This window comes from Oncorhynchus keta, chromosome 30, assembly GCF_023373465.1.
Source record: "Oncorhynchus keta strain PuntledgeMale-10-30-2019 chromosome 30, Oket_V2, whole genome shotgun sequence".
Classification (NCBI taxonomy): Eukaryota; Metazoa; Chordata; class Actinopteri; order Salmoniformes; family Salmonidae; genus Oncorhynchus; species Oncorhynchus keta.
In genome coordinates this window covers 39,448,909-39,467,536 of record NC_068450.1, presented here as the reverse complement: position 1 = coordinate 39,467,536, position 18,628 = coordinate 39,448,909, and the positions used below count along the sequence as shown (strand labels likewise).

Sequence of the window (18,628 nt, the reverse complement as noted above, 5' to 3'; positions counted from 1 at the left end):
TGTACTCAACATTCATGACAGACGAGAGATGTTTAGGGTTTTGTTCGATGTCAATGTGTGTGACTATGCTGTACATAATGGAAAGCTTCGCCACATTCGGGACTAGCTAGCTACTAGACAACTACACTGCAGAACTAGCCACACCAAAGGTATTCATTGCTGTAGCTCTCACTGTGTATTTTGACAGAATTAATTATCCTTCTGGTAAATAGTTTGGACAGCTGTTCTATTTCCCCCCAGAATTACCCTAACATCAAATTCCAATCTTACTGGAATTACAGAGACTTAATAATGGACTGCAGCATCTCACAGGTTTGGCGGTTGTCACACATTCCTTTTTGGGCCCCAATAAAAAAAAAATGTTTTAAGACGGGAGAGTCGTCCTTGGTGTGTGCACAAGTTTCAGCGTCACATTTATTTAACTAGGCAAGTCAGTTAAAAACAAATTCTTATTTACAATAACTGCCCTAACATGGACAGGTGCTGGGCCAATTGTGCACCGCTCTATGGGACTCCCAATCACGGCCGGTTGTGATACAGCCTGGAATCGAACCAGGGTCTGTTGTGATACCTCTAGCACTGAGATGCAGTGCCTTAGACCGCTGCCCCACTCAGGAGCCCTATTCTGCAGAGCAGTCTTCCCTTGTTCATCACATGAAAGAGCAGATGTGGCAAGTTGTTCTCATTAATAGAGATCTCTGTGAAAAATACCGCCATCTTGGTTTCAATAATAAAACTGACATCAGTCATATGACCGACAAGTTGGACTTGAACAGTCTCAGCAAAGAAATTATTGGCAAAACAAAGTTTTAACAACTCTGTTGAAAAACAATGTGTATATAGTTTTGGTCAATGGTGAGGCAAGTGAAAGACTAACCCAGCACTGCTTTAGACACTGTATACCTGTGGTTGACAGGGTGAAGCCCGCCGTTTTGACGGACTTTGCATGAAACAACAGGAGCTGTCCCTGTCACCTATGCCACACAACTGAGTAAGAACTGCGTCGGCACCGGAGTCGAAGTCTCCATGTGGAGAGACTGCAGTGGCAACGGAAGGAGAGCATCAATGGCTGTGAACATCTTTGCTGATTGCATTGCGCTGGTCACAGTGGTCCTCACAAGCTCTGTGCACGGCAAGCTGCAGGCCTTGGACTGGTTCTGGGGCTGTGCATATCGTCTATACACCACACAATGAAAGACATTAATCTGCTCCCCGGTGCTGGAACAACTGACTTTCTTTGCGTCCATCACATTCAAAAGCACATTGAAGATAATGGTGAGTAAACAACAGGAAAAGATGGAGCCTCTGTCCCACAAGATTAACAAGGAAGAGCAGGAAACCCATACAGGTCTGATGTGCTTGAACTCATGGTGCTTGGACGACAATCAATTAGCAGCCGAAAGATTTGAATGGAGGATTATCTCTAGATGCTTTCTCAAGACTGCTATTGAGAGATTACGCCGAGGATGGTTTAATGTCCCAAGATATGAAGAACAGTGCTGGGAAAGTCTATGCCAATATGACATTGAAGTTGGAAGCAGGGAGGAAAGCCCTGGATTTTGTCTTTCTTGTGTTGCAGACAGACAGAGATTATTACTGGTATAGATCCCAAACAAGTGGAAGGGCAATCAAATGTTTTGGTGCTATGATGGTTTTTAATTAAACAGCTTTGTGTACTATAATTTTTTTATATATTGAAAACAGTGTGAAGTGCATATATAATATGTTTTATACTTTGAATCCAAATATGCTGAAATGAAGTTATTAGAGCTTGTTAGCTGGCCTGGCAGAATTTTACCACATGGTGGAGACAAAGGATATGAACATTGCACTCTGTCACTTCATGGTTTCTTTGTGTGTTGAGCTCAGTAAATGTTTTCATGATTATCCCCATCCTAGAATTACATGTAGATCGTCTCACATCACACCTCATGCACATTTTATATGATTACATTCCACCCAGATCCAAAGTTACAGAACAAGCATAGAATGTGTGACATAATTTTATCAACCTCATTACTGACTACAAAGTGAGCATTATAGGCTATTGAGATGATGCTCGCGGTATTCAACATGGAAGATTAAACACAGAGTCCAGTGTCGACCCTTTAACATCTTGCCACCAATGACATGTAACAGGCTACTTCAAAGATGAGCCCATCTTCTAAAACCCAATGAATAATGTACTGTTGAAGTGTCACTGAATTTTTTTGTTGTTGTTGTCAGTGTTTACCTGAGTCTCGATTTGCTTCCTATGTGTCTCAACTTTGAACACTGCCTAAATCCCAGCCAACAGGGCATGGTTTCATGACTTGCTTGGTCGTGTTTGTTATAACATAGCAAGAGTTTGCAGAAAAGGAAATTTCGTAGACAAAGTAAATGTCTCAGGTCTGACTAATCCAAAACCCTGCTAAAAAGGTTAAAGAAATATCAACATTTCTCACTAGGTCCCAGAAGCTGTCTTGTTTTTATTTAACAGTGAACTTAATTATGAACTAGAACTTACCATTTTTATTTACATTGGTCATATTCTAACAGACTGTGATGGCTGTATTTTGGAATCCAAGCTATTTTAACTGTAGCATCACTCAGTGGTTGTGTTTCTGTGAATTGGTTGGGGTGTGATGATGACCAATGAAAACATGACAACTGAGAAGGAAATGGGTAAGACCAAACTAGGGACACATTTGGAAGGTCAAACTAGACACTTTTTAAAACTTCTTGTCTGCTCACAACCCAACTTATGTTTGAGGAGTGTCTGGAGGAATCCAAGGCCTAATACTTCATGGCAAACAGAGTTAGACAGTGTACCTGGAATTAGATGAAAGCATTTGTATCTGAAGTACTGTCTGAAAATTATGTCCATGGCACACAAAGCCCACACAAGACCTACTGTTTCAACTCCGTATGATTCTAAAATTATCATCAGTCCGTGTGAGGATAGTCAAGTGAACAGGAAGTATTATTTTGTGCTGAGTCATTGTTGTCTGGCTGTGGTTACATTTTTCATTGATATGCATGCATCCAATTACTGTGATATTATCAACCATAATCTGAGTTTTAGATGTGTGAAGCTCTGTTCTTTCTAGTCTGTCTCCAGTGGTTACTTTGAAAACAGACATTAATGGCTTTGACTCAGATTAAAATTGATTAGACAACATGTCTAAATGGCATACTTCATAGAAACAGCTTTTATTCAATTCACGACTTAACGCAGAGTTTCTGTTTGAAGGGGCCATTCAAATAGTCAATTTACTTTTGTTAAATTAGACAAGCCCATTGTAATTTACTCTGTTGTACTTTCTGCTGCATTTTTGTTGTTGTTCTTCAATAACATAGCACATAATCACTGATTCTGCTCAAAAGTTCTTCCAAGCTGTGGGGCTAAGCTGAAGCCTCTACTGGTCTCAGGTTGCACCAGCCCAGGGTCTTTTATGACGCAGGTCTGTCAGTAAGCCCAGTCTTTTCTCTGCTAGTGCTGTGCAGGGTTGGCTGGTTCAGTTACAACGTCAAAGTGGGCTTGTGCAAGTGTCGGTGTGTCTGTACTCGCATTGGAGGGCGCACGTTATCTGAGGCCCACAGGGGAAGCCTCTCCAGATTTCAGCCAGCTGCCCTGCTATAAACTTTTCAGAGTGGACGAAGAAGACTATGGAGGGGGGAACACGCAAATCTCCATTCAAACTACTTTCGAATATCAACTCTTAGGCTTTCTTAAAGGAACGAGAAGAGACCAGAGAGGGGTGGACCTTGCCATCGAGGATAACAAGCACCTTTCCAAGTGTCGTTTGCGCTTCATTTCCTCTCGGCTTGAGAGTAGGCGTCATGTTGCACCAGAGGGGGGGTTCTCAAACAAACTATCTGACTCTGGTGGTTAACTAAAATCAGGCTCTGTGAGGCTTGCTGGAGGAGGGAGGGAACAGCAGTTAGCGTGAGGCCACCGTAGGGCTGCTGCACTGCTAACACACAGCAGCAGCAGAGAAAAAGGGAAGAGATGGCTACAGGAGAAATCACCACTCTACCCGCCACACCTGAAGATGGAGGCAGTGGCGGCTTCCCTCCAGGAAACTTTAAGGAGCCCAAGAGGCTGTACTGTAAAAACGGGGGCTACTTCTTGAGGATAAACTCTAATGGAAGCGTGGACGGGATCCGAGAGAAGAACGACCCCCACAGTAAGTGGTTCCAGTCCATTGCATGGCAGACAAAGCTTCTTTATGCTTTGTAAGGGCGACAGTGAAGTAACCGGGAAATCATGGAGGACTAAAGTGAATTTCAATGCATGCGTTTATGACTTCTCCAACATTCAATTAAGTTTGTCTAGTTCTTGTACATTAGCCTTTGCAAGTGCTTTCATTAATGTGGTAAGTGTATATTTTGATCTCATTCAAGTCACCTGGGTGTGTAACACTGCCATACATTAAAAAGGCACTGCTATTACATCACTTGTAATTGAAATGTCCAGAAATAAAATGACAACTTCCGTGTGAAATGTGTATTGATACAAAGACCAACTCTTGAGTTCACATAAGTAAAGGCCATTGATAGTAATTGAGGATCTAGGTTTGTGTCTTTATCACTTCAGTATAATATATATTGGAGTGTTATTGATTAGCTTTAAATGTAACATGCAACAAGTAATGTGTAAGGTTTGCCCTTGACACATTTAAACCACCTCATCACTCACGATCTAGTTGTTTTTTTCTTCAATCTATGTTTCTCAGAATTCATCAGTAATTGGTAGAAGGGGCCCATGTCGAAGAAGGGGTTTTCATCACAGGAAGCACTGCTCAGTAGATCCTTGGGTGATAAGGGATGGGACATGGAACAGGTGCACTCAAACAGCTGTCCAAAATCACAAGCAATTAACTACTAAGAGTGTAGACGACAGACATTAGTCATTTCAATTACTGCCCAAAAATTGGCATCATGTGCTTTACAGTACCATTTATCCTTACTCAATAAGGCATATATTCTATAAGTGTATGTAATAACAAATACATGAAACTGGAAGAGAACCTCATTTTCTGTTATGACCATTCATTCAAATAGAACACTGTTGACGTACCAATTTGCATTCTCCCTATGATTTAAAGCAAGGGATGATGAAATTAACCATGGCTGAAAGAGAAAGTTTCACTTAGAGATGAGATCACGAGACCTATTGCACAGATGTTTAGTAAACTTCCATGCTCCCTTGCACGTAACAACTACTAATTATGTATATATTCAGAGAGGAATGGATCTTCATGACATTAGTCATTACACAAACCCTAAGTGCATACAGATGCCTCTGATATACTATATATATTTATCACAAGTGAGTACACCCCTCACATTTTTGTAAATATTTGAGTATATCTTTTCATGTGACAACACTGAAGAAATGACACTTTGCTACAATGTAAAGTAGTGAGTGTACAGCTTGTATAAGTGTAAATTTGCTGTCCCCTCAAAATAACTCAACATACAGCCATTAATGTCTAAACAGCTGGCAACAAAAGTGAGTACACTCCTAAGTGAAAATGTCCAAATTGGGCCCAAAGTGTCAATATTTTGTGTGGCCACCATCATTTTCCAGCACTGCCTTAACCCTCTTGGGTATGGAGTTCAACAGAGCTTCACAGGTTGCCACTGGAGTACTCTTCCATGACGACATCACGGAGATGGTGGACGTTAGAGACCTTGCACTCCTTCACCTTCCATTTGAGGATGCCCCACAGATGCTAAATAGGGTTTAGGTCTGGAGACATGCTTGGCCAGTCCATCACCTTTACCCTCAACTTCTTTAGCAAGGCAGTAGTCGTCTTGGAGGTGTGTTTGGGGTCGTTATCATGTTGGAATACTGTCCTGCGGCCCAGTCTCCGAAGGGAGGGGATCATGCTCTGCTTCAGTATGTCACAGTACATGTTGGCATTCATGGTGCCTTCAATGAACTGTGGCTCCCCAGTGCCGGCAGCACTCATGCAGCCCCAGACCATGACACTCCCACCACCAACTGTAGGCAAGACACACTTGTCTTTGTACTCCTCACCCTGTTGCCGCCACACACGCTTGACACCATCTGAACCAAATAAATGTATCTTGGTCTCATCAGACCACAGGACATGGTTCCAGTAATCCATGTCCTTAGTCTGCTTGTCTTCAGCAAACTGTTTGCGGGCTTTCTTGTGCATCATCTTCAGAAGAGGCTTCCTTCTGGGACGACAGCCATGCAGACCAATTTGATGCAGTGTACAGCATATGGTCTGAGCACTGACGGGCTGACCCCCCCACCCCTTCATCCTCTGCAGCAATGCTGGCAGCACTCATACGTCTATTTCCCAAAGACAACCTCTGGATATGACGCTGAGCACGGGCACTCAACTTCTTTGGTCGACCATGGCGAGCCCTGTTCTGAGTGGAACCTGTCCAGTTAAACCGCTGCATGGTCTTGGCCACCGTGCTGCAGCTCAGTTTCAGGGTCTTGGCAATCTTCTTATAGCCCAGGCCAGCTTTATGTAAGGAGCAACAATTTAGTTTTTTCAGATCCTCAGAGTTCTTTGCCATGAGGTGCCATGTTGAACTTCCAGTGACCAGTCAGTATGAGAGCGATGACACCAAATTTAACACACCTGCTACCCATTCACACCTGAGACCTTGTAACACTAACGAGTCACATGACACCGGGGAGGGAAAATGGATAATTGGGCCCAATTTGGACATTTTCACTTAGGGGTGTACTCACTTTTGTTGCCAGAGGTTTAGACAGCACATTTACACTGTTAAACAAGCTGTACACTCACTACTTTACATTGTAGCAAAGTGTCATTTCTTCAGTGTTGTCACATGAAAAGATATACTCAAATATTTACAGTGAGGGGTGTACTCACTTTTGTGATATACTGTATATATGTTTACAATGTACTGTCTTGCCATTTTGCCTTATGAGGCCAGTTTGATAGGAACTCATTTTGTTTTTTGAACTATGCTAAAAATATGTTGTTGAAATATGCTCCGTTGGCACAGCACATGTAGGCTTATCTGACTCTACAAAAAGTATTATAATCTGGGTGCTTCTCTTCAACTAAATACTTGACTTTCAATAAACCATTACTGCAATATAAAAATATTGTTACATCGTTATTTCGTTTTTATATTTTGAGCACCTCCTCCCAGCTGCCCACTGCACTGAGGCTAGGTAACACGGTCACGACCGATAAATCCATGATAATCGAAAACTTCAAGTTTTTCTCAACGGCTGGCCATGCCTTACTCCAGGCTACTCCAACCTCGGCCAACAGCTCCGCCCCCCTGCAGCTACTCGCCCAAGCATCCCCAGCTTCTCCTTTACCCAAATCCAGATAGATGTTCTGAAAGAGCTACAAAACATGGACCCATACAAATCAGCTGGGCTTGACAATCTGGACCCTCTATTTCTGAAACTATCTGTCACCATTGTCACAACCTCTATTAACACCCTGTTCAACCTCTCTTTCGTATCGTCTGAGATCCCTAAGGATTGGAAAGCTGCCGCGGTCATCCCCCTCTTCAAAGGGGGAGACACCCTGGACCGAAACTGTTACAGACCTATATCCATCCTGCCCTGCCTATCTAAGGTCTTCGAAAACCAAGTCAACAAACAGATCACTGACCATCTCGAATCCCACCATACCTTCTCCGCTGTGCAATCTGGTTTCCGAGCTGGTCATGGATGCACCTCAGCCACGCTCAAGGTACTAAACGATATCATAACCGCCATCGATAAAAGACAGTACTTTGCAGCCGTCTTCATCGACCTGGCCAAAGCTTTCGACTCTGTCAATCATCATATTCTTATCGGCAGACTCAGTAGCCTCGGTTTTTCTAATGACTGCCTTGCCTGGTTCACCAACTACTTTGCAGACAGAGTTAAGTGTGTCAAATCGGAGAGCATGTTGTCCGGTCCTCTGGCAGTCTCTAAGGGGGTGCCACAGGGCTCAATTCTCGGGCCGACTCTTTTCTCTTAATATATCAATGATGTTGCTCTTGCTGCAGGCGATTCCCTGATCCACCTCTACGCAGACGACACCATTCTGTATACTTCTGTCCCTTCTTTGGACACTGTGCTATCTAAGCTCTAAACGAGCTTCAATGCCATACAACACTCCTTCCGTGGCCTCCAACTGCTCTTAAACGCTAGTAAAACCAAATGCATGCTTTTCAACCGTTCGCTGCCTGCACTCGCAGGCCCGACTAGCATCACCACCCTGGATGGTTCCGACCTAGAATACGTGGACATCTATAAGTACCTAGGTGTCTGGCTAGACTGTACTCTCCTTCCAGACTCATTAAACATCTCCAATCTAAAATCAAATCTAGAGTCAGCTTTCTATTTCGCAACAAAGCCTCCTTCACTCACGCCGCCAAACTTACCCTAATAAAACTGACTATCCTACCGATCCTCGGCGATGTCATCTACAAAATATCTTCCAATACTCTACTCAGCAAACTGGATGCAGTTTATCACAGTGCCATCCGTTTGGTTACTAAAGCACCTTATACCACCCACCACTGCGACCTGTATGCTCTAGTCAGCTGGCCCTCGCTACATATTCGGCGCCAGACCCACTGGCTCCAGGTCATCTACAAGTCCATGCTAGGTAAAGCTCCGCCTTATCTCAGTTCACTGGTCACGATGGCAACACCCACCCGTAGCACGCCTTTCCTTCCAGTTCTCTGCTGCCTGTGACTGGAACTAATTAAAAAAATCGCTGAAGTTGGAGATTTTATCTCCCTCACCAACTTTAAACATCTGCTATCTGAGCAGCTTACCGATCGCTGCAGCTGTACATAGTCTATCGGTAAATTGTCCACCCAATTTACCTACCTCATCCCCATACTGTTTGTATTTACTTTTCTGCTCTTTTGCACACCAGTATCTCTACCCGCACATGACCATCTGATAATTTATCACTCCAGTGTTAATCTGCTAAATTGTAATTATTTGCCTACCTCCTCATGCCTTTAGCACACAATGTATATAGACTCTCTCTTTTTCTTCTTCTACTGTGTTATTGACTTGTTTATTGTTTACTCCATGTGTAACTCTGTGTTGTCTGTTCACACTGCTATGCGTTTATCTTGGCCAGGTCGCAGTTGTAAATGAGAACTTGTTCTCAACTAGCCTACCTGGTTAAATAAATGTGAAATAAAAAAATAATTAAAATCTTGCTTATTTAATATAATATATGTTTGCTATATCTGTCTCTTTTCAACACCATTAATAACACTGAGTGTACCAAACATTAAGAAAATCTTCCTAATATTGAGTTGCACCCCCCCCCCTTTTGCCCTCAGAACAGCCTCATTTTGTCAGCGCATGGACTCTACAAGGTGTCAAACGTTCCACAGGGATGCTGGCCTATGTTGACTCCAATGCTTCCCACAATTGTGTCAAGGTGGCTGGATGTCCTTTGGGAGGTGGAGTTTTCTTAATACACACGGGAAATTGTTGAGCGTGAAAAATACAGTGGGGTTGCAGTTTTTGGCACGAACCGCTGCACCTGGCAAGTACTACAATACCGCATTCAAAGGCACTTAAATATTTTGTCTTGCCTATTCACCCTCTGAATGGCACACATACACAATCTATGTCTCAAGGCTTAAAAATAACCTGCTTTAACCTGTATCCTCTCCTTCATCTACACTGATTGAAGTGGATTTAACAAGTGACATCAATAATGGATCATAGTTATCACCTGGTCGCCTGCTCTTTCCATGACAGACTGTTCTTAATGTTTTGTACACTCAGTGTATTACATCTATTCTATACTGAACAAATAAATAAACGCAACATGTAAAGTGTTGGTCCCATGTTTCATAAACTGAAATAAAAGATCCCAGAAATGTTACATATGCACAAAAGCTTATTTCTCCCAAATTTTGTGCACAGACTTATGTATATCCCTGTTAGCAAGAATTTATCCTTTTCCAAAAATAATCCATCCACCTGACAGGTGTGGCATATCAAGAAGCTGATCAAACAGCATGATCATTATACAGGTGCACCTTCTACTGGGGACAATGAAAGGCCACTCAAGACAATGGCACAGATGTTTTCAAGTTTTGGGGAAGTGTGCAATTGGCATGCTGTCTGCAGGAACGTCCACCAGAGCTGTTGCCAGAGAATTGAATGTTAATTTCTCTACCATAAGCCGCCTCCAACGTCGTTTTAGAGAATTTGGCAGTATGTCCAACCGGCCTCATAACCGCAGACCCCATGTAATTATGCCAGCCCAGGACCTCCACATCTGGCTTCTTCATCTACGGGATTGTCTGAAACCAGCCACCCAGACAGCTGATAAAACGGAGGAGTAAAGCTCTTTTGTGGGGAAAAAATGAATTCTAATTGGCAGGTCCTGGCTACCATGGCTGCGCCCTTGCCCAGTTGTGAAATCCATAGATGAAGGCCTAATGAATTTATTTCAATTGACTGATTGTTCAGTATAGAGTAAATGGAGTTTACTGTGACACTAAAACATTTTCCTCTCCTCAGTCAAGCTTCAACTCCAGGCGACCTCAGTGGGGGAGGTAGTGATCAAAGGGGTCTCAGCCAACCGTTATCTGGCCATGAATGGAGATGGAAGACTGTTTGGAACGGTGAGTGAGCCTCACCTTCATTTGAGCAGCACCGTTCACAAGGAAACTCCATTCCATTTGCTTTGATATTGTCACGATCAACAACTCATGCTTTACTATAACAAGGACATTATCATGCCTAAGATAAAGGGTTTTAATTCAGTTATGCTGAAAGCAAATATTATGTTGTCATACTGTTACAGGTTTTGGTTTTTCCATTTGTGTTATGAGGTTGGACTTTTAGCACATAGGATGCACCGATTGGTGTCACCTCAATATAGTCAGTATGTGTTTCACCTGTGCTGGCCCAGGTGCTATTTAACAGTGGCTGGCTCAGTGCTCCAGTTGTCTTGAGATGTGGAGGGTTAACACCTTTAGTTTACGCTTCTGATTTGATTTCTAGACAAACCATTTATCTGATCTTCCCTGTTTTTGTTCTGCTCTACTTTTTGGTTTGCTTCCTGTCTTTAAGCTTGGTTTGTGTTTTATTGTTAGCCTGTTCTTGGGAAAATTTAGTGGGCACTCACTATTGGTCTTTAGGTTCCAGTTGTTGTTGCTAGTCAACTTTCAGTGGACACCCCCATGAGTGTCTTTTTGTTTTAGTTTTTGTCAGTGACTCTTTGTTAGTTCTCTTTTCTGTTTGAGCAACAATTTTTGGTTTTCTTACTGGGGAACGTAACAAAATTTGAACCCAGGACCTCTCGCACCCGAAGTGAGAATCATAGCCCTAGACACCCTGTGTCTGTGGGACGGCTGAGTAATTTAGAGATTCTGTCTTTTTGGCACACTTGTCTCCGGTGAAAAAAGGCGACATTGTTGCACTGCTTTTAGAATATCAGGGTTTATTCTCAATGTGCCAACTCAAAAGTGGTGGAAAAAGTACCCAATTGTCATACTTGAGTAAAAGTAAAGATACCTTTTTAATAGAAAATTCCTCAACTAAAAGTAAAAGTTACCTAGTAAAATACTACTTGAGTAAAAGTCTAAAAGTATTTGGTTTAAAATATACTTAAGGATAAAAAGTAAATGTAATTGCTAAAATATACTTAAGGATCAAAAATGTGATCCTTATATTAAGCAAACCAGATGGCACCATTTTTTAGTTTTTTAATTTACGGATAGCCAGGGGCACACCAACACTTGTGTGTTTAGTGAGTCCGCCAGATCAGCAGCAGTAGGGATGACCAGGGATATTCTGTTGATAAGTGTGTGAATTGGACCATTTTCCTATCTTGCTAAGCATTCAAAATATAACAAGTACTTTTGGGTGTCAGGGAAAATGTATGGTGTAAAAGTACAATATTTTCTCTAGGAATGTATTAAAGTAAAAGTAGATGCCTATCGAGTGAACCCTGAAATGAGAGAAACTCCGCAGTGAGGTACAGTATATTCTTGAGCAAGGCAATAGCACAATATGGTAACAGTCCGTAGAGTTCGCCCTGTATATTAGTACCTATGGCGGATGGGTCCTGTGGTTTTGTTCTGATTTTCGGAAACTCCACGCCGTTACAAAGTTGGACTCGTACCCTTTGCTCAGGGTCGACGTGGGGACTGTGTTGGCGCTGCTAAGTACGTTAGCAAGTTGGATCTGCTAAAGAAATATTGGCAGGCCCCAGCACCTTCAGGATATTGAGCACCTTCAGGATATTGAGTCTATTCAGGCGTTTCGCAGCTGCCAACCTGACAGTTATCCTGACAAAGAGCAAAATTGCCTGAGCAACAGTTAAATATCTCGGGAAGGTGGTGGGGCAAGGGAAAGACCGACCGGTCCTGGTAAAAGTGGAGGCAATCAATAACTTCCCAGTGCCAGCTTCTTGCCAGGAACTGTGCTGATTCTTGGGAATGGCTGGCTACGACCAGGCTTTTTGCAAGAACTTTGCCAAGGTTGTTGTGCCACTTACAAATTTGACCAGTCCGATAGTCGTTTTCTGTTGGAGCCCTGACTGTCAGGAGGCTTTTGAGAAGAAAAAGACCCGTTTGGTCTCTAGCTCCGGTGCTATCTGCTTGCTCTGGATTTCCAGCGTCTGTCTTGTCTGTAAACCGATGCCAGCGGTGTAGGTGCAGGGGCTGTGCTCCGAGAGAAAGACGATAACAATGTTGAGCATCCTGTGGGGTACTTTTCAAAGAAATTGGCCTCATATCAAAAACACTACTAATGAGAAGGAGATGCTCGCTTTGGTGTACAGGCTCTTCAGCACTTTGAGGTTTATGTATCGGTCTCTGCACCTCTGGTGTATACCAATTATAACCCTCTCCTTTTCCAGCAAAAATGATTTATTTTTGTGTAGAATAACATTAATCGACCAATAAATACAAAAACACAGAAATTGAAACAAACAATTCTGAAAATCAACCTGCAATAGAGCATGCTGGGAAATATGATGATGGGCATGGTTTTGAGTGTTTTACTCTCACTCTTAACTCGGCTTATTAAGACCAAGACTGGAGTTCTTTAACACCGCTGAGTCAGTGAGTGTTAATTTAACTCCTGAATCACTAGAAATGTTACACTGAAAAAAACTAGGTAAACTAGGACTGGCCAATTTGCTGTGTACAATACAATACACTGTTGGTTCACTCAGACTCCCTTCTACTCTCTGCTCAATAAAATCACAAATATTAATTTGAAAGACAGTTTATCTTTGCCATGATTTCTATGTCAGTACGCTATGTAAAATGCATTTGGAAAGTATTCAGACCCCTTGACTTTCCCCACATTTTGTTACGTTACAGCGTTATCCTAAAATTGATTCAATCGTTTCCCCCCTCATCAATCTACGTACAATAATAAATTGATAAAGTAAAAACAGGTTTTTAGACATTTTTGCAAAGTTATAAACATGTATTTTTTGAATTATCACATTTACATACGTATTCAGACACTTTACTCAGTACTTTGTTGAAGCACCGTTAGTAGCGATTACAGCCTCGAGTCTTCTTGGGTATGACGCTACAAGCTTGGCACACCTGTTTTTGGGGAGTTCTTCCCATTCTTCTCTGCAGATATTCTCAACTTCTGTGAGGTTGTATGGGGAGCGTCGCTTCACAGGTATTTTCTGGTCTATCCAGAAATGTTCGAGGCCGGGCTCTTGCTGGGCCATTCAAGGACATTCAGAGACTTGTCCCGAAGATACTCCTGCATCGTCTTGGCTGTGTGCTTAGGGTCATTGTCCTGTTAGAAGGTGAATCTTCACCCAAGTTTAAGGTCCTGAGCACTCTGGAGCAGGTGTTCATTAAGAATCTCTCTGTACTTTGCTCTGTTCATCTTTCCCTCGATCCTAACTAGTCTCCCAGTCCCTGCCACTGAAAAACACCCCCACAGCATGATGCTGCCACCATGATTCATCGTAGGGATGGTGCCAGGTTTCCTCCAGACATGACACGTGACACTTGGCATTCAGGCCAAACAGTTCAATCTTGGTTTCATCAGACTAGAGAATCTAGTTTCTCATGGTCTGAGAGTCCTTTTGGTAAACTCCAAGCGGGTTGTCATGTGCTTTTTACTGAGGAGTGGCTTCCGTCTGGCCACTTCACCATAAAGGTCTGATTGGTGGAGTGATGCAGAGATGGCTTTCTTCTGGAAGGTTCTCCCATCTCCACAGAGGAATTCTGGAACGCTGTCAGAGTGACCATCAGGTTCTTGGTCACCTCCCTGACCATGGCACTTCTCCCCCGATTGCTTAGTTTGGCTGGGTGGCAAGCTCAATGCTGCAGACTTTTTTTGTTACCCTTCTCCAGATCTGTGCCTCGACACAATCCTGTCTCCGAGCTCTACGGACAATTCCTTCGACATCATGACTCGGTTTTTACTCTGACATGCACTGTCAACTCTGCAACCTTATATGGACCAATCATGTCCAATCAATTGAATTTACCACAGGTGGATTCCAACCAAGTTGTAGGAACATCTCAAGGATGATCAATGGGAATAGGAGCTCAATTTCGAGTCTCATAGTAAAGGGTCTTAATACTTAAACAAAAGTTTTAGAACACCTCATTCAAGGGGTTTTCTTCATTTTTTACTATTTCCTACATTGAATAATAGTGAAGAAAGTATGAAATAACACACATGGAATCATGTAGTAACCCAAAAAGTGTTAAAGCTGCTTTGATGACTGCTTTGTACACTTTTGGCATTCTCTCAACCAGCTTCCCCTGGAATGCTTTTCCAACAGTCTTGAAGGAGTTCCCACATGCTGAGCACTTGTTGGCCGCTTCTCCTTCACTCTGCGTTCGGACTCATCCCAAACCATCTCAATTTGGTTGAGGTCGGGGGATTGTGGAGGCCAAGTCATCTGATGCAGCACTCAATCACTCCCCTTCTTGGTAAAATAACCCTTACACAGCCTGGAGGTGTGTTGGGTCATTGTCCTGTTGAAAAACAAGTGTTTGTCCCACTAAACCCAAACCAGATAGGATGGCGTATCGCTGCAGAATGCTGTGGTAGCCATGCTGGTTAAGTGTGCCTTTTCTAAATAAAGCACCCCCCCATATCACGGTGGGAAATACACATGCAGAGATCATTCGTTCACCAACATCGCATCTCAAAGACATTTAATTTATTATTATTATTTTTTAAATTTGACCTTTATTTAACCAGGCAAGTCAGTTAAGAACACATTCTTATTTTCAATGACGGCCTGGAAACAGTGGGTTAACTGCCTGTTCAGGGGCAGAACGACAGATTTGTACCATGTCAGCTCGGGGGTTTGAACTCGCAACCTTCCGGTTACTAGTCCCCCACCCACTGTTCCTAGGCCGTCATTGAAAATAAGAATTTGTTCTTAACTGACTTGCCTAGTTAAATAAAGGTAAAATAAAAAAATAAAATAAAAAAAAACAAGCTCACAGAATGGGACCGCTGAAGTGCGTCCTCGGTTGCAACACTCACTACCGAGTTCCAAACTACCTCTGGAAGCAACGTCAGCACAACAACTGTTCGTCGGGAGCTTTAGGGAATGGGTTTCCATGGCCGAGCAGCCGCTCACAAGCCTAAGATCATCATGTTGGAGTGGTATAAAGCTCGCCACCATTGGACTCTGGAGCAGTGGAAACACGTCACTGGAGTGATGAATCACACTTCACCATCTGGCAGTCCAACGGACTAATCTGCGTTTTGCGAATGCCAGGAGAACGCTACCTGCCCGAATGCATAGTCCCAATTGTAAAGTTTGGTGGAGGAGAAATATTGGTCTGGGTCTGTTTTTCATGGTTCAGGCTAGGCCCTTTAGTTCCATTGAAGAGAAATATTAACACTACATTATTGACACAATGACATTCTAGACGATTCTGTGCTTCCAACTTTAAAACAACAGTTTGGGGAAGGCTCTTTCCTGTTTCAGCATGACAATGCCCCCGTGCACAAAGCGAGGTCCATACAGAAATGGTTTGTCGGGATCGGTGTGGAAGAACTTGACTTGCCTGCACAGAGCCCTGACATCAACCTCATCAAACACATTTTGGATGAATTGGAACGCCAACTGTGAGCCAGGCCTAATCTCACAACATCAGTGCCCAACATCACTAATCCTTTTGTGGCTGAATGGAAGCAAGTCTCAGCAGCAATGTTTCAACATTGAGTGGAAATCCTTCCCAGAAGAGTATAGGCTGTTATAGCAGAAAAGGCGGGACCAACTCCATATTAATGCCCATTATTTAATGAGATGTTCGAGCAGGTACCACATACTTTTGGTCATGTAGTGTACATGCAAAAATATTCCAATAATATAGGTACAGTTTCAAACATTCTCACACCTACCGTTTTAAATTTATCAGATTAGCTAAACTGCTGATGTTAAAATGTAAACACTAATACTCATGGACTATTTAAAAGGGGGGTGGGCAACATATTTCCTTCCAAATAATATTTATTGGTGTCTAAAGAATCATCAAATAACATTTAGTCTTCCCAAAATGTTTATTAGGATGAAAAAAGGCCCTAGGTAAAACTCTCTTACAAAGAACCCTCGTTCTCCAAAAAGTGTTGTTCAGATAAAAATGCTTTTGGTAGAAAAACTTTTGGAACCCTTTTTTCCCAAGTGTGTGTTAGCAGTGAACGGAGGTACTTCTGGACTACTGGAGAAGTGTGAGCAGTGATGACTGACTTACGTGGTTTTGTGGTTCAGAGGGCTCCTCTACAGTGTATTTAAACCCCAGGAAGTGTTTCCTGTCACTTCCTAATGAGTAACCAGGCTAGCCGCTGGGCACTCACTGGTAGACACATTACAGGCACTGCACCGTCACTGATGTGGTCAATCACTCAGAAGCTGCTCGCAGGGTGAGGGAAAGCTCCAGTTTAGTTGTAGCCTGCTGGAAGTAGGTCGCTATGTGTTTGGGATTGTATTATTTGTCCTTAGCCACACTCACCAGTCTTATGTACAGGGTCACAAGCTGCTGTATAAGCATTGTTCTTTTCACCTCAAATCTCTTCCCCCTAATAATAGATCTAATCCTAAGCAAAGTTTCCATGATATCACTGTCATATGTCACTCTTTGGATAGACTATATTCATACAATATATTTAGAAAATATTAGGTCATGGGGATTGATTTGAGTTAAATATAAATTAATACAGTTACTGTTTCCCTAACCTCTGAATTGAACTTCCTATTGGGTTCTCCCATGCCTGTTGTAAGTGCCAGGAAATGCTTCCTTGTAGGGTTGGTTAAGGCCATAACAGTTCTCCTTTATAGGTAGCCATGGTTGAATGGAAAACGGGCCCCCTCTTGTTGGATAGGACATGGGCAGCGAACTCAGCTGGCAACATAGATTTGAGACATGTGATTGATGTCATCAGGTCTTCCACATTGTGGAAACAGTGTGAGTTTTCCCATTCATACTCGTGTAATGAAAAAAACTATACAGGAAATATATTATTGAACACTGAATACGGATTTGTCCACTTGAAATGAAGTTACTTAAAAAATAAATTCACCTCTTTGCCTTGGCAAGATTTCTGTTGAACTACTGAATAATATCTTCATTAGTGTGTGACATTAAACAGCAGTTGACTGTTCTGGAGTCTCCACTGAAACAATGGGGGTATTGAGGTCTGAGGTGTTTTACAGAGTAAATCAACGTCATTAAAATGTCAACATTACAAGCTTTTCCTCTTTCTCCACAGAGCATGTAAAAAGGAACTATATGAAATGCTGTCAACATTAAATGGCTTATTTTCATTAAATGTCATAAGGACCGAGACAGAGCTTTGATTAAACATTTAGTTAACATTACAACTATTAGTTAACATTACAACTATTAGTATTTCCACGTTCCCCCCCTGGTAGCTAGGACCTAGGCTAAGTTATGTACATGATTTGAAATGAGTTATTGTTTAATACTATGAATAAACATCATAGCCCAAAGCTTGGCACTGGTGGACATTCCCTATTGAACATGGCTTTTAATCCAGGAGTAGATTTATTCATCTGGGTCTGGGAAACCGGCCCATTGTGTTTCATTGCATAAGACAAACACAAACAGTGTTTCATTGACATTCATCATTGGTTCGGTATACAATATGAAACTAGATCAAGTGTATTAAATTAACCTCTAGATATTAAATTAATGTTTTTCCTTCGTTCTCTCCCTCTTCAGAGACGGACAACAGATGAATGCTACTTCATGGAGAGGTTGGAGAGTAACAACTACAACACCTACCGCTCTCGGAAGTACCCTGACATGTATGTGGCGCTGAAAAGGACTGGCCAGCACAAGTCAGGATCCAAAACTGGACCGGGCCAAAAAGCCATTCTCTTTCTCCCCATGTCAGCCAGACGCTGAGCTGAGCTCACCTTGTTTTACTAATCTTAAAACTCAGCCTGGCTGCAGTGCAAACAAACAAACAAACAAACGAGATATGAAAAAGACAGAGCTCACTCATCCTCAGTGACATCATCCCTGTAGTTGGGTTCTTCAATGGCAGGCATTTCAATCAATGGTGAATGTGCATAAAGTTGGCGGCCCCTATGTATTTAAAAAATGTTTTTGCTGTCCCTCCGTGTACTTACAAACACCTAATATGCTATGTTCGCCG

General features: G+C 42.4%; 1 protein-coding gene across 1 annotated transcript; it reads left to right on the top strand.

Annotated features, from left to right (window-relative positions):
• The first annotated feature begins 3,460 nt into the window (after positions 1 to 3,460).
• Positions 3,461 to 18,492, top strand: fgf2 (fibroblast growth factor 2). The gene is made up of 3 exons (XM_035744531.2): positions 3,461 to 4,169; positions 10,511 to 10,614; positions 18,190 to 18,492. Exons 1-3 carry the CDS (start codon positions 3,992 to 3,994, stop codon positions 18,373 to 18,375), a joined length of 468 nt encoding a protein of 155 aa, XP_035600424.1. The 5' UTR covers positions 3,461 to 3,991; the 3' UTR covers positions 18,376 to 18,492.
• Positions 18,493 to 18,628: the final 136 nt, after the last annotated feature.